This window comes from Delphinus delphis, chromosome 10 (assembly GCF_949987515.2).
Source record: "Delphinus delphis chromosome 10, mDelDel1.2, whole genome shotgun sequence".
NCBI lineage: Eukaryota > Metazoa > Chordata > Mammalia > Artiodactyla > Delphinidae > Delphinus > Delphinus delphis.
In genome coordinates, this window is record NC_082692.2 from 41,209,410 (window position 1) to 41,224,733 (window position 15,324).

At 44.6% G+C, this 15,324-nt stretch overlaps 1 protein-coding gene across 2 annotated transcripts in view; it reads right to left on the reverse strand.

Moving 5' to 3' along the window:
• Positions 1–13,206, reverse strand: part of GCLC (glutamate-cysteine ligase catalytic subunit) — a 38,407-nt gene extending 25,201 nt beyond the window's left edge. For both annotated transcript variants that reach the window (XM_060022056.1, XM_060022055.1), the window contains exon 1: positions 12,603–13,206. In XM_060022056.1, coding sequence (XP_059878039.1) covers positions 12,603–12,752 — 150 coding nt within the window. In that variant the 5' untranslated portion in view covers positions 12,753–13,206. The remainder of the gene's footprint in view (positions 1–12,602) is intronic.
• Positions 13,207–15,324: the final 2,118 nt, after the last annotated feature.

Consider the following 15,324-nt stretch of genomic DNA (forward strand, 5'->3'; position numbering starts at 1 on the left):
AAGCTAGGTCCCTGTAAGTGTGTTTAGAGATGAAGTTGGCCCAAATTCAGGGACCACCATCGAGAGATAAGAAATTCAGGGCTTTAGTTCTTAGGAACTGGTGATAGATTAACCCACCCAACAAAGGGAGGGTGATGCTTTCTAAAGAGACCTAGATCCAGTGCCGAAACAGGACGTGCAACTCCTAAGTCACTGCTGTGCTCAGAGGGGCCCTTGGGCCCCCAGGGGCAGGTGACAGCGATTCCAGACCTCCAAGTGCAATGCCATTCCACCACAGTGAGAGTCTCCTTCATAACCGCATCTGAGGGTGCCTGGATGCTGAGGCAGGTCCCACCAAGACAGCAATTCTGACCTGCTGAAGACAGGGTCTGCAGGATGCAAGACGTGCTAAGACAAACCCCTTCCGGCCATACCTGGAATTCACGGGAAAGGATTACAATCTCTGTTTGAGTTTAAACCAGAGCTCCTGACTTGGGGCTCTGATGCTGGCCCACTACCTGCGGCCCGGGACAAGGTCCGCCTGGCAGCATAGCTATCAAGTGAGGTCAGCCTCATCCCCGCAGAGGCTCATCCGTGTCTGCCCTTTCACAGGGCTAGGCTGCCAGCAGAAGATTAGCTGGAAAGGCCGCAGCCACATTGCTAAACCTGTTAGCATTTGCCCTGCGGACCGAGAAATTGACCACACATCCTCGACTTTTCAGATCTGAAAGTGTAGCTGGCATTTCACTAGGAGGGAACCACTGATCATCTGGTAACCAAAAACACCGAAGCTTGCACTTGTTGCTCGAGACCTTTATCAAAGCAGCCCACCTGCCTTGTTACCCCACCCCACACTCTACGCCTTTCCCTTCCACCTCCAGCCTCGCCTCGGGTTGGAGCCTAGTTTGAATCTTAGTAACATCTGTGTTTTTTTCTTTTATAAAATGAGGATAACGCCTACCTCAAGGGGCCACCGGGGAGGAGCACACAAAGTAATGTGTCAAGTGCCTAAAGTGGTAGCTGAGTACACATATCCTCACGTGTTAGTGATGATTTTCTAGCTCTCGGGCAGGGACACACGTATTGAGGCAGAACAGTGTCTTTTAAGTGTTCTTATGGGTCCATGGTGGCCTGTAATCAACATTACCAAAAAACGTTGAAATGAGTAATAAATACCAGAATATGTCATTCATGGAAAAGAAGTACTATTTCACCCAAATACCGTTTCGCGCTGTGTTTGTTTCAGGCACTCGCGGTCTCAGGAAAAGGAAAGACTTCATGCAGAACACCGCCAGCTCTGCGACAGTGGGCACAGGTCAAGTCACCCCCCTCCCGGACACTTTCAAATGGCTCAAACTCAGCACATCTTAGCACCCTCACCACGTGTGCCGCCCCTCCACTCCAGCCCCGCCCCCCAGGCTGCCCCCACACAGGCCTTCCTTCTGCTTCTCCGCCAGTCAACCACTCCAGGGCCTGGACAGCACCGCTGTTCTCTGCTTGGAAAGCTCTGACCGCAGCCCCTCAAGTAGCTGGCTCCCGATGGGCTCTAGTCACGTGCTACCTCTTCGGAGCAACCTTGGCTAACCCCCAACACTAGGACCTCTCTTGTCCCATGCCCAGGGGTGCCACCCACACTAGTGCCTTGTGGAGTTGTGGAAGTGGTTACCCAGGCCAGAGCAGTCTTAATTTCCCCTCTCTCCTCACAAATATTACAATTATGGACATTTGGAACATGTCCTAATCTAACAAAGTGTCCCTTCCAACTCTAAACTACTATGTCTGTCATTAAACTCTTCCAGAAGTTCTTGTGGTATAAAACCATCCATTTTTCTTTCCCTCTCAAAGATAAGACAGCACACACTGCATTGCCAGGAAGGGAATTTTTTTCAAATGCATCGTCTTGCTACCTAAAGCTCACCCCTTCTAAGCACATGATCTTTTAAATTGTATGCATACATCAGTGGAAATCTTTCTAAAATTGATTACATCCTCTTCTGCTACAATAAGAAGATACTAAACATACTTCCACTTTTTTTATTAAGGCTTCAGACTCGGGGCAATTTCATTTCTTTAACAGAGCAAGGCCCTGGGAGGCACCGGCTGCCGTGTCGAGATCTGCTTTTCCAAGCTGCTCTCTGACTTGGTCTCTGATTGCTGCCTCGACTGATTTTTTGTAGTTCATCCTGAACCGTGGAAGGAAATGACCAGCTTGCAGGAATTGTGGACAAAGTGAGCAATCTCCGGGTGAGGGCTTGAGACAGGCTTCCAGGAGTAAAGTGCATGCACTCTGTACCCAGAGGGCTTTTGCCTGCTTCCTAGTTCTCGCTGTCTGTGTTTTGGGGCCAGCAGCTCCTGAGCCCTGGATACCACTCACACAGCCATGGAGGGAGGACCACAGGCAGGGCTGCTGCCGCATGGTGTGTTGGACGATATGCCTTCCAAGTGCCCGACTTGCGTAAATACGTGAACGCTTGAGCGGGAAATGAGGGAAGCACTCCCAAATAACCTCTTTAACGTTCCTCTGAGGCTTACAGTGCTCAGTGTATCCTTTCAAGCAAAAAAACTTTTTAAATTAAAAAATGTAAACTTTCACGGAGGCTCTTGCCTTCAGGGTTTGTTTTAACTCTGCTAAATCATCATCCAGTACAAAAAAAGGAAGGTGTTAACTAAATCCAAAGGACTGAAAAAAGGGCCTGGGGGATGGGAGACAAGACAGTGGGTTTGTGTGAACATTTATGTAATTAGGAACATCTGGTTTGGGGGTTCTTTTGTAATCTTGTTGTGGAAATAAGTTTAATTACTAAATCCTGACCATAACAGACACAAACATCTAAGAACACAGCAAGCTCTCCAAACAGTGTCCAACAGAGTAGAGCCGTGGCCATATGAATGCTGCAAAAATATACCAACCTAGATAACCAAGTTTTCTGGACACCTATAAAAGATGTGCTCTTTTGGCTAGAAGTCTGATGCTTATTTATGTTTCCTTAACTCCTGAAACATCTGAAACAATGTCTGAGAAACCCAGCCCTTAAGTGGAGGAGATTCAGGGTCATCATTCTAAATTACTCAGTCCTTTATGATCAGTTTCAATATACAATCCCCGTGGCTACTAAGTAACCAAAATGCTTTCCCATATGCTTTCCCAATTCAATTCTGTTTCTTTCTGAAAATCATAACCAAGATTTCAAGGACCCTACAAGCTGTGAAAACATGCATGGGCTTTGAGCCATTTATTTTGGCTGGAAACCAATTTTTGCTCTTTTCCCAAGTTCTAGTATGTTCGAGATAGGTCGCTGCCAAAGCCTCCAGTCCCCTAACCGGCCAACTCTGGCTTCACTTCCGTTCCCATCCTTGCACTCCTCTCGAAAGCCTGACATCCTTCCTGCCCCCAGGGCAGTCCTACTGCCCCCACTGGTCCTTCTCCAGATCCCACACACGTCCAGGTCCTTCTGTGTGTATCACCAGGGTTCGGAGGGGATGGCCATGCTTCCTCTCTGGGTTAGTCATCTCGCTCTCCTCCTTGGTTTTAACCCCATCTTCAGGCCCGTGGCTGCCCTGCCACACACACAGCCAGCTCAGATGTTGCTCCAGCTCCCTCTGCACTGTCTACCCCGCATCTCCACTGTATGAGCACTGGGCTCCTTCACCTAGGAGGTCCCAAACCAGAAGATCCAAGCAGTTCCCCAGGAACTATCCCCACAGGCTACACTCTCTCCCCTCCCTCAGCATCGAGGTAACCTCTGCAGTGGGAGCTGCCAGCCTCTAGTTACCCTCCCAGCCCGTTTTCCCCACCACCACCGAAGAGACCCAGGATTAGTCTCCCGGTACGATTCCTGGACTGACAATACCACGTCTCCTGGCATGGTCCATTACAAAGGACCTTGACATATATACACTAATATGTATAAAATGGATAACTAATAAGAACCTGCTGTATAAAAAAATAAATAAAATTCAAAAATTCTAAAAAAAGATATATGTATAACTGAATCAATTTGTCGTACATCTAAAACTAACAATATTGTAAATCAACTATAGTCCAATATAAAAAAATTAATTACAAAAACAAAAAACCCCCAAAAAACAAAGGACCTTCGACAGCCTCAGCCTCTAGCCACTCCCCTTGCCCTGCTCTGGTCCCACACCACGGCAGTGATCCTCAACTTCAGGCACTTCACAGTCGCACGTCTGCACACACCCTTCCCTTGCGCTGTCTCCCTTTGAGATCCTCCCAGAAGGTCCCCCACTCCGCCCCCCATCTCTAAGACTCCCAGGATCTCCAGGCAGAGAGTAAACTCCTCCCCTCCTCTCTCCAGCCTGTCCCCTGACCCTGCCATGCCACTGGAGTTCTTCAAGGGCAGGGAGCTTCTCCCTTTTCTTGGTTTCTCTCTTCAAGCCCATGACCTACCACAGGAAGTCCTTGATAAACAGGAGTCACTCAATAAATACTTAAAAGTCATCCATCATGGAAATAAAGCCTTTAGTGTTTGCCACATGTAAGTGAAGCTTAAGTCTCAGTTTTTCTGAAGGAAACAGTCTGCGATAATATCTTGTTTTTATTTTTTTTTAATAGAAACATTATGGGGTTCAAACAGGTTTACTTAGGAAGTTAAGGAAAAGATTTTAGAAACCTAGTATCTATGGGTTTGTAATTAGATTACTTTTTCAGTAGCCAGTAAAGTACGTTCTCTTTGAAAAATCCTAAAACCCAAAAGGTGACGGGATAAGGAAACGGATTCTACTGTCTCTTGTACACATTTCCTGATTTTTGTAAGTTGTGTGGCATTTAAAGCATTCCGAAACAGTCAAATTGTTAAAAGATACAATTAGAAATTATATATACATATAAAAGCATGCAATTCAAAACCAAATGATAGAATTTTTTGATTATTCTTGCAGATGAGGAAATTGTGGTCCAAAGAATTTAAGTTCTGTATCTAAGATCACACGACTGTTTGGAGGAAGACTTGCGGCTGCACTCCCATCTTCAAGTTAGTCCATTCTTAAACATGTATGCAAACTTCAAAATAATTGTGTTTTCACCAAATACCCAGTCATAGGATGATAACAGTGGTACTAAGTGATGAACATTACAGCATAAAGGCAAAGAAAATCCTGACTTAAAAAACTTGGCTATATCTAGGTTGCTGGAGATATAACCATGAGGGTAGCTAGCCTTTGGACAAAGTTTACAGACAAAGGAGAGCAGAGCTCAGAGAAAAGGTAGAAAGACTTCCACTTCTGTTCAAGATGGAGTAATAGCGATCAATTTCACACCCCCCACCCTGAAAAAAAAAAGAGAGAAAGAGAGAAAATATATAAAAGAATTTTCAAGACACTGGACATCAGATAACAAAGGGCAGAGATCCCCGTGATAGGAGGGACAATTTTAAAGTGAGTGAGCCCTGCAAATGCCCCAGCTTCCTGCCTGGCGAGAGGCACTAGACCATGGGCAGGGAGGTGAAGCAGAGCCCACGGTGGAGTGGGGGTTTGATGGGGGGAAGGACTCCCTGAATTGAAGAGATAGAGCTGAGTATCTGAGGAAATCAAGTAATTTAGAGGTCACAGGACCAAGTACCAAAGAGAGGAGAGCTGCACAGACAATTCCGGAGATCTGCAGAGGGTCCCCCCCTTAAGGACTCAGTAGTAAATCAACCCACACGTGAGAGGTGAGGACCCAAAGCTGGGACAGGGTGCCTTCCCCCCGCCAGCATGGAATAACTCCTAGTTCAGGGCATTGAGGAAGGTACACCTGAAGGCCTTGCCTTGGCAGAAGAGAATAATTAGCCCTAAAGTGACACTCTTCCGGACCTGCTGAATAAATTGTAAAAGCAAGACCTGAAAGGATCAAACCATCTCCAAATAACTATATTCCAGAACAAAGCTTAAGAATACGTTTAGGAAAACGCAAATATCAAGCACCCAACGAGGTAAAATTCACAATGTCTGGCATCCAATCAAAGACTACCAGGCATGCAAAGAAGCAGAGAAACCTACTCAAAATGTAGAGAAAAAGTCAAGTGAACCTGACTTTAAATGACAGAGATGATAGAATTAGCAAAGACATTAAAACAGTTACTAGAACTGTATTCCCTATGTTCAAAAGCAGTATAGTAAGGTTGCAGGATACAAGATAAATACACAAAATCAATTTTATTTTAATATATTAGCAACAACAATCAGAAATTATAACTTAAAGAGTAATACCATTTACAATAAAAAAAATATGAAGCACTCAGTGATACATCTGACAAAAGACATGAAAGACTTGTCGACTGAAAACTACAAAACACTGATGAGAGAAATTAAACAAGTGGAGAGATATACTTGTTCATGGGCTGGAAGCATCGTTAAGATGTCAATTCTCCCCAAACAATCTACAGATTCAACGCAACCATGGTCAACATCCCGCTAGGGTTTGTTTTGGGTAGAAACTGCCAAGATGTTCTAAAATTCATGTGTAAATTCAAAGGACCTAAAAGAGTCAAAATGAGTTGAAAAAGAGCAAAGTTGGAGAGGTAAGACTACCTGATCTCACAGTTTATTATAAATTATAGCAATAAAAAGTGTGGTATTGGCATAAGAACAAATAGAGCAATGGAACAGTACAAAGAGTCCAGAAATGAAACCACACATAGGCAACTGATATCAGACAAATGTGCAAGGGCCTTCGGCGGTGGAGAAAGGATAGTCTTTTCAACAAGTGGTGCTGGGGCACTGTGCAAAAGCAACCAAACCCAAAAATCCATACCCTGCATCATATACAAAAGTGAACTCCAAAAGGATCATAGACCTAAATGTAAACCTAAGACCATAAAACTTCTAGAGGAAAATACAGGAGAAAACCTTAGATAATGAAAGATTTCCTAGACAGAAATACAAATTCTATGTTAGAGGCTCAGATAATATTCTGACATCTTTTCTCAAGATATGGGGCCTTACACTGAACATTACCTAGGTTTCTCCTTCAAAATGAAGCTACAGAGTTCTAGTTAGTACATTTGCTAACACCACTGCTAGACATTCCTAGAAGTGGTACCTTTAGAAGTGATATCCTGGACATTCCTCTTCACAAAGAAGAATTCAACAGTGATGTGGTGGGGTCACAGTAACTTGTTCAGGAGCCCAGAAACATGTTCTTAGGGGAGCCACGTGTGCAGAAGGAATAAACATTTTCCTCCCATTGTGTTTTCGCCATATTTAAAGTACATCAAAACCTCTACGTATCCAAAGACCTCTACAAACTAATCCTACCTGTTCACCGCACTGACACCACCACCAGACACAGAACGCTCACACACCAATGCTATTTCTCACCTTTCTGCCTTTATTACACTGTTCACTTGCCTGGAATCCTTCCCTTCTCTTCCCTTCTCTTCATATAAATAACGATCCTAATTCTCTAGGGCAGCTTCCCAAAGATGGTGCCTGAAGCATCACAATCACCTGGGGTGCTGTGTGTCTCACACGTCTGCAAAGGGCACAAGGGAACATCTGGAGGTGATGGAAATGTTATATGTATACAGATGTTTCCTATTTCTTTGTTTTGACTGTGGTTGCAGATATCTGGTTGTATACACTTGTTAGAAGTCATTGAGCTCTATGTTTAAAATGGGTGCATATTATTGTATGTAAATCATAATTCAATGAAATTGGTTTAAAAAGAAAGCCCACATAAAACTATATAACACGAAATGAACAGGGGGAAATAATTCCAAACTGAGATGGACACCAGAAGTGATAGTCAAGCTCACATTTAAGCCAAGCTTAAATTCTTAGCCTCAATTCCTAATACACAGTTGACCCTTGAACAATGAGAGGGTTAGGGATGCTGACTCTCCCCACAGCCAAATATCTGCATATAAATTTTATGGTCTGGATCATGTGGTACTCTATTACGTTATTTATTGAAAAAAAATCCATGTATAAGTGGACAAGTGCAGCTCGAATCCATGTTATTTAAAGCTCAACTGTACACACAGTCAATTTTCTGGTTCCCTAACCTTCAAAAATGAACCTCTTGGTTATAAAAGATAATTTTGAAAAAAAAAGAAAATCACCAGAAAGCTCTAACCATATTTTACTCTTTTTCCTCGATTTCACCACCGTGCTTTAGACACATCAGTAAATGTGGATAAACTGATGCCCACAGTGACAGCAAGAGACAGAAAGATGCAGCAACTGTGCTTCGTGTGCAGAGAGCACACAATGACCTATGGAATCTTCATGAATTCTCAGAGTAATTTTTGCTCAGTACCTTATTCTAAGAAGTCATTGTCAAATAATGCATTTTAAAAACACAATTTAGATTCTGAAATGCAGTTTAGAAATACCATAAACAATTACTAAGCTAATGGAATACAATTATATCTGAATGGGCAAATTTCAGTTAAAAACCGGCAAACATGGAATGCCTCATTCCCCAATAACCATGGCTATTTAAATGATATATTTTAAATGAGATATCCTGGGTATTTAAACATTCCCAAGTGAACATTTATGAGTCTTACTTAAAAGACTAGGCACTTACTTGTAAACCATTCCAACAACATTATCTCATTTAATCTTACTAACTGTATAAGGAAGGTATTACTCTCCCCATTTTACAGATGACAAAACTGAGATAAGCACTTCGTCCAAAGCTACACAGAACCTTCAATTAGACTCAAATGACTATGCTTTTGTCCATTCTAGATTTATAGCTCAGGATGTTATTTTTGCTATAGGATCATAAGCTTACTGATTAACAAGCTATGCATTTTCTAATTAGTCATGTAAGCATTCTTAACCTACATAGGTAATTTGAAGTTCTAACTATGAATGATATGCCAGCCCTTTATAAATCCCATCTCAGTTCTTATTGGTTTTACACATGATAATAACACACTTATAAATATTAAAGATGTATATTTCTCTCAAAGTTCTCATAGATTTATCTGCTCATTAGAGTACAATTGACCTTCTTGCCTTTGAAAGGCAAAAAAGAAAAATCAGAAAAGATGTTTCCTTTAAAATGTTTTTCTGACACATCTGTAACCTGGAGAGTTTGAACTCTGTAAAAAGATTTGATGAAATCTCATACATTGTAAATATTCCAAAACCTGGTGTAATGTATTTAAGAAGTAGACCGTGAAGTCAGACAGATTTCAATTCTTATATGCCTCTGCCACTGAGTAGCTGAAGAGCCTGGCAGGTAGCTGACACTAGAGGGATATTAGGAAGCATTCAAGAGTCGAATTTACTGCCACATTTGCAGTGTTTATAAACTTCCTAGGTTTGTCTTTTAATGTGCATACTCCAACTTACAAAATCTGTACCTAAAAAGTTGTGTGTGGGCTGTGAAGAGAGAAGTGCTTACTTTTTTGCATAAAAGAACGCTTAGCAGGCATCAGGGCCCCCAGGAACACCCATCTCACCTCCCCCTCACCCCCATCTGGGGCAGCATGAAATATCTTCCCAGTACCTGGGAGTTAGAACTTCGACTACCCACAGTAACAGCATGATCAATGGGTTGGGACCAGCCACACTAAAGGCGAAACTCGCATTTGTAAGCTGACCTGGGAATCTGCCTGTTTCTAAGGTTCTCACAGGAAAATACTTCTGAATTCCAAAAAGCCAGCAGACACACACTTGTACAATACAACCATTTTTACCACAGTGACTGGTGGCAGCCTTCTCTTCACTCAGCAGTCTAAAGATGATCCCAGGCGAGTTTCAAAGAGGAACAACCCTCTCATTTTCCAAAGGAGGAAACTGAGGTTCACAACCACCAAGGTGGTTGGCAAGCCTTGGAATACAACACAAGTGCAACTCCAAATCCAAGTTCTTCCTGATAAATACCACCAGAGACAAATACTGTCCTAGCGCCAAGCATTTCCAAAGTGGCAGGCTCTCCTTCCAACCAGATCTACAATGATAGGTTTAGGCTGCTTTTTTTCCTTTTTTAATCCGAGTCCATGGTCCTGTAAGCACAACATCAAAACTTCCACAAAGAGCAGTATTTTGATATCACGCTGACCCAGCCCAACATATCACGTCCCAAACACCCTTTTCTGTCTGGTGGGGCCATCCTTCATCTCCAGGGCCACGGCACCCACCACACCCTTCTCCACTTTTATCGGCCCAGCCTGATTCTTGGTTGTTCCCTAGGCTTCTGCATCCAAACAAGCTCACTTGCAGGCTGATTCTGCCTGCAGACTTTTACTCAGTAGACGTGACAGGGAGTTCCCACTATGCGCAAGGATCAATGCTAAGAGTGTTAACGGCCTGCTCTTTCTCAGAGGCTCACCTCGTCAGGGAGGCCTGCCATGATAAATGTGGGACTCTGACTTTCAAACCCCATAACTGCAACCACAGTAAGAAATAATTTACATGCACCCAATATACCACCCCTACACACACTCTCAAATAACTCAAGTTTGACATAATATTCTCACTACGTGTGATAAACCAATACTCTTCATCCTACCCCATTTTCATTTTTAAAGTCTCGGAGAGAAAAAAATCTAGGGGGAGAGGAGAGATCATAAAATACACACAATACACAAATAATACACAGTAGTCCCTCGGTATCCACAAGGGACTGGTGCCAGGACCCGCCAGAGACACCAAAATCCGCAGAGGCTCAAGTCCCATAGTTGGCCTTCCATTCAGCATCTGTGGATTCAGCCAACCGTGGATCAGGTTGTATTCACTATCCGACAAAAAAACCTCGTATAAGTAAACCAGAGCAGTTCAGACTCTAGTTTTTCAAGGGTCAAAATGTCAGATACTGTAAAGAAACAACGAATTTCAGACTTCTAAAATCTTCTAAATTTATTTCTCAACCCACTAATGGATCATGATCTCCAGTTTGAAAAGTAATTTTCTGTAACATAAGAGTGATTACCTTTACATGATGCTGGAGGAACAGAAGCATCAGCAAATGCTTAGGTGTGAGACAACCCCCGCTCCCCCACCCAAGTCACATCGCTGTCCAGAGATGCAGAGGTACCACAACGGAGAGTTAGCCCCTGTTTGATTTACAGAATCAAACTGGGGGAGACCAAGCTTTCAATGAAGTCCTATTCCAGGAGTAGGAAGAGTGAGGCTTTTTTCTTAACCACGGGGGAAGTCTTCACAACCTCAATTCTTCCCCTTGGGTCATACTGCTTATTTCCAAGAGGACTGTCAATACTGGCAGGCAGGAATTTTATTCTTTTTGAAAATCTTACACTCTACCCAGACATGACTGAAGCAGAATTTAAAGTAATAATAAATAATCAGTGGGTTATTTTTTAAATCTAAGATAACTTTTCTACTCCATGGTTTCTGTTAAACAGTAAACTCCCCATTCCAAAGGACATGGGTTTGTTAGTGGAAAAAAGGGAAAGGGAGGTGTGGGAGAGAAAAAAACATCTAGAGGGAACAGAGGATAGATCATAAAATAAACACAATACACGAATATATAAAATGTCGGATGCTGTAAAAAAAAAAAAAAAAGAGTTTTAGTCTAAAACTGAAGAATCATCACCAAACATACTGTACCCCTCTTCTGTCCAATAAAGTATGGCAAACCACTTACAGTAGAAATGTGAATTACTAGTCATGATACTTTTCTAGCTTACAAGAGCACAATTCCTTCAAATGACAGGCAGAATTATTTTCCAATCATAGAAAAACTAACTTTTTGCAAGGAGAGAGATTCGGCACTGGTGTAGCAGCACCTTGACACTTAGGTGAAGAGTGATAACACTGACAAGGAGATAAATTATTTACACCTGAGCAAGCCATGGAAGGCAAAAGGTAAAAACACGAAAAATATAAACGAACCTTTCCAGAAGTCATTTGATTATTTGAACTGTATATACACGTCTTTTTTAAAAAAACAGGACGGAAAGGCATAAAACGCTTTGGCAGAAAAGACTTTAAAACTAACAGGAGGCAGTGCTTTCCAAATCATTCCAATAAACAATGGTTCAATATTGAGAATCTAGAGGCATTTCACTTCGAAGCAGCACACATGTGGAAGCACAGATTCGGAAAGTTTATATACTAGATCTGGGCCATGGAAAGACACTAACAGATCCTAATTTTGAAGCTCTCAGAGTTCCCAGTTAGAATTAAACCAAGCCATGATTTTTTAAATTTATATCTATAAAGTGGTGGTCGGGGGGTGGTTGATGAGGAGAAGCTGGAGGTTTAAAAGGCACCAGGAAAAGGTGGGGCGGAAGCGAAATCCTGAAGACCTGATTCCTAACAGCAACCGGCCTTCTAGGACAACTTTAGTCCCTTTCACGTTAATGGCATTTTGAGACGGGACCGTGGGTCGATAGGCGGTGGGCAGACACCCCAGCCTGAAAACTCCTCCAGGCACCCAGTGTCACACTTTTGCACGCTCACGCCCTCCGAGCGCCTACTCCGCACTTGCTGAATGGAAACGAACCTCGAATGAATGAATGGGAGAGAGAAGTCCGGCCAAAGGCTCGGAGCACGGCCCTGGACAGCGCTGGACGCCCGCGGGCTCGGCGGGGACCCTCGGGGGCGCGGCGGGGACCCTCAGGGCAGCGCAGGGCGCGGATCGAGGGCGCAGGGGCCTCGCCGAACAAAGGGGCGCGGAGCGGCGGGGGCCGGGCGCTCACCTCGTCGCCCCACTTGAGCACGTCCTTGTGCCGGTCCTTGACGGCGTGGTAGATGTGCAGGAACTGGAGGATCCCGTGCAGCCGCACGTGGTCCGCGTGGCGCTGGGTCTCCTCCCAGCTCAGTGGCGAGCCCTGGGACAGTAGCCCCATGGCCGCCCCCTCTCCTCGCCCTCTGGGCCGGCGGCGGCCGCTCCGGGCTCCCGGCGCGCGGCGCGGGCCGGACACTCAGCTCCCCGCGGAAGGCGGCGGCGGCTCAGCCCCGAGGGGGCGCCCTCGGGCCGCAGCCGGCGGAGGAAGGGTCCGGTCAGCTCCGGCTCCGCCGCGCGAGTTCCTCGCCCCCCGGGGGACCGACCCAGGGGCTGGGTGTACCGCGCGGACGGAGGCTGCGGACCGGGGGGGCCGGCTGGACGGCCCTCTGCCCGACGGCCTGGCCCCTCGCCCGCTCCGGCTCCCGCCCCGTTCCTGCTGCGAGGCGGCGGCGGCGGTACCCACAGCCCCGGTGCAGCGGTGGCTCCCGCTTCTCTTTGCCGGTGTCCTGCACTACCTCCTTCCTACTTGTGACCAAAACCTGCGCCGCTGAGCATGCCCAGTGCTCCCAACCGCTCGCCGCTCCCCAGCTCGATCCGCCGCTCCGGATTTTATAGACTGCGGGCTTGGGGCGGGGAAAGGAGGCGGTGCGGCCGAGGAGGCGTGGCCGAGCACCCGCAGAGACTCGGCGGCTGTAGGGTAGGCGTGCGCAGGCGTGGTTAGGGCGGAGTCCAAGGGGAGGGCCTCACCAGGCCGGGGTCGGCCTCGCTTTAAGCAAACGCGATGTGTAAAAATCTAATCCAAAGAGAGAAACTCTGCGTTGGGGAAGAAGTTTGATTATTCGAATAAATGAAGAATCCACCATATTATTTTTTATGGAGAGAAGCGCCTCACACTTATAAAACCAGGGTGAGAGCAGCAGGGTGTGGCAAGAAAATTTGTCTCCAGGTTTTTAGACGTGTACATATTATTTGTGTAGTCTCTAACTATTTATTTGATGACATATGTTCTTTGGATGGCACAGACACCATTCACTGCAACCAAAGGAGCTTTGTCAACATTTCCATAAGGATCGTTAGAAGGAATCATCTCCAAAGTATATCCCCCATCCAAACCTAGGATTCAACCATCAAGTGATTAAAATGATGCTCATGTGAGCTTACCACGGGGTGGAAGGTTTTAGAAACAGCTGGGGTTAGCCTTATCCTGGCAGGAAAGGGAAGGAACGAGGTACCTCGCCCCCAAGTAGTTGTTCAAAAAATATGTCAAAAGAGCAATGAGATGACAGATCAGGGGAAAAGTGACGGCAACTAGATCATATGTGTACTGAGACCAGAAAGTGTGTACTTACTTGCCCTCTTCCCTCACACCACAAAGTTAACATTTAGTGACCACTTAATGACTGACAAATGGGTACATGATCCTAGAAGTCTCTTCTCCCACACCCTTCATGTTGGCTGTGCCCATCTCAGGGCTTGGGGACATGGATACCCAAGGTCTGGCTGTAATGTCCACAGGGGTGTCTGTGTATGTGTCTGGAGTGTGGGTGGGGATGTGAGGGGGTTTGAAGCTCAGTAGATGAGGTTTCAATCATCTGTTTCAACAGCCAGGATAAAAACCAAGCCTCATTCTACTTTGTCCACAGCCCCCTCTTCCTTGTACCCTCCCCACCAACCTCACTAGACCTGTGCGGTCCTGGCTTTCTGCTGTTTCTTCTGCTTGGAATTCTTCACCTGACACAATCCTGTTCATTCTTTGAGTCCCAGTTACTCCTCTCTGTCTTTTGGTTGCACTTGTACATGTCACTATTTCTACGTTATGATAGAATCATTTAAAAAATATTTCCACACTAGGTAGTGACTTCCTCTGGGATAGAGATGATTCACGCCTTTTGTATCTTTAACTCTAGAAAAGTGCTTTGTATAAATGGAAAGAGGCAGTGTGGAGATGGGGAGGGAGGGATAGTATTGGTCACTGTTTCACGAGGCATTCACATCCAGGCGAGGCATCCAAAGGATCATTTTGTAATTCTCATAATCTCATCTCACATCTGCATACCCTGGCATTGTTCAATACAATAGCCATCAGCCACATGTGGTTGACCATTTGAAATGTGGCTAATTTGAGAAAGTGAATTTTACTTTTGTTTTAATCCAGTAAAATAGGAATTGTAAAATTGATGTTCCATTTGGCTACTGGAAAGCTTCTAAGTAAATCTGGAACAGATTGGGAATGTGAAATCCACTTTTTCATCTGTAAATTTTATGAACTCTAAATACGGATCAAGTATTTCCAAAGAAAATTTATTGGACTGGAAATGAGCTGAGTGTAATACACACACCAGATTCAAAGACTTAGTACACACAAAGAATGTAAATATCTCATTAGTAATTTTATATTGATTACATGTTTCTATACTAGTATTTTGGATATGTTATAGGATATTACTTAAATTAATTGACCTCCAGGGTGACTTGTAATTGCTGTTACAAGGGGAAAAAACAACTACAGATCAACAGACGTCATATTTAACAAGTCATTCCCCTCTATTTGATAGTGTTTTGCATTTTCTTTGGTTTACTTCTCGATTTCATTCTGTAGATTGCACCCAAGACTGGGTTTCGACTTGTGGGAGAGGGTTTTCTGCAGACAGCCCCGCACAGAACGTTTAAGGCCTTAATGATGGCTAAAGCGA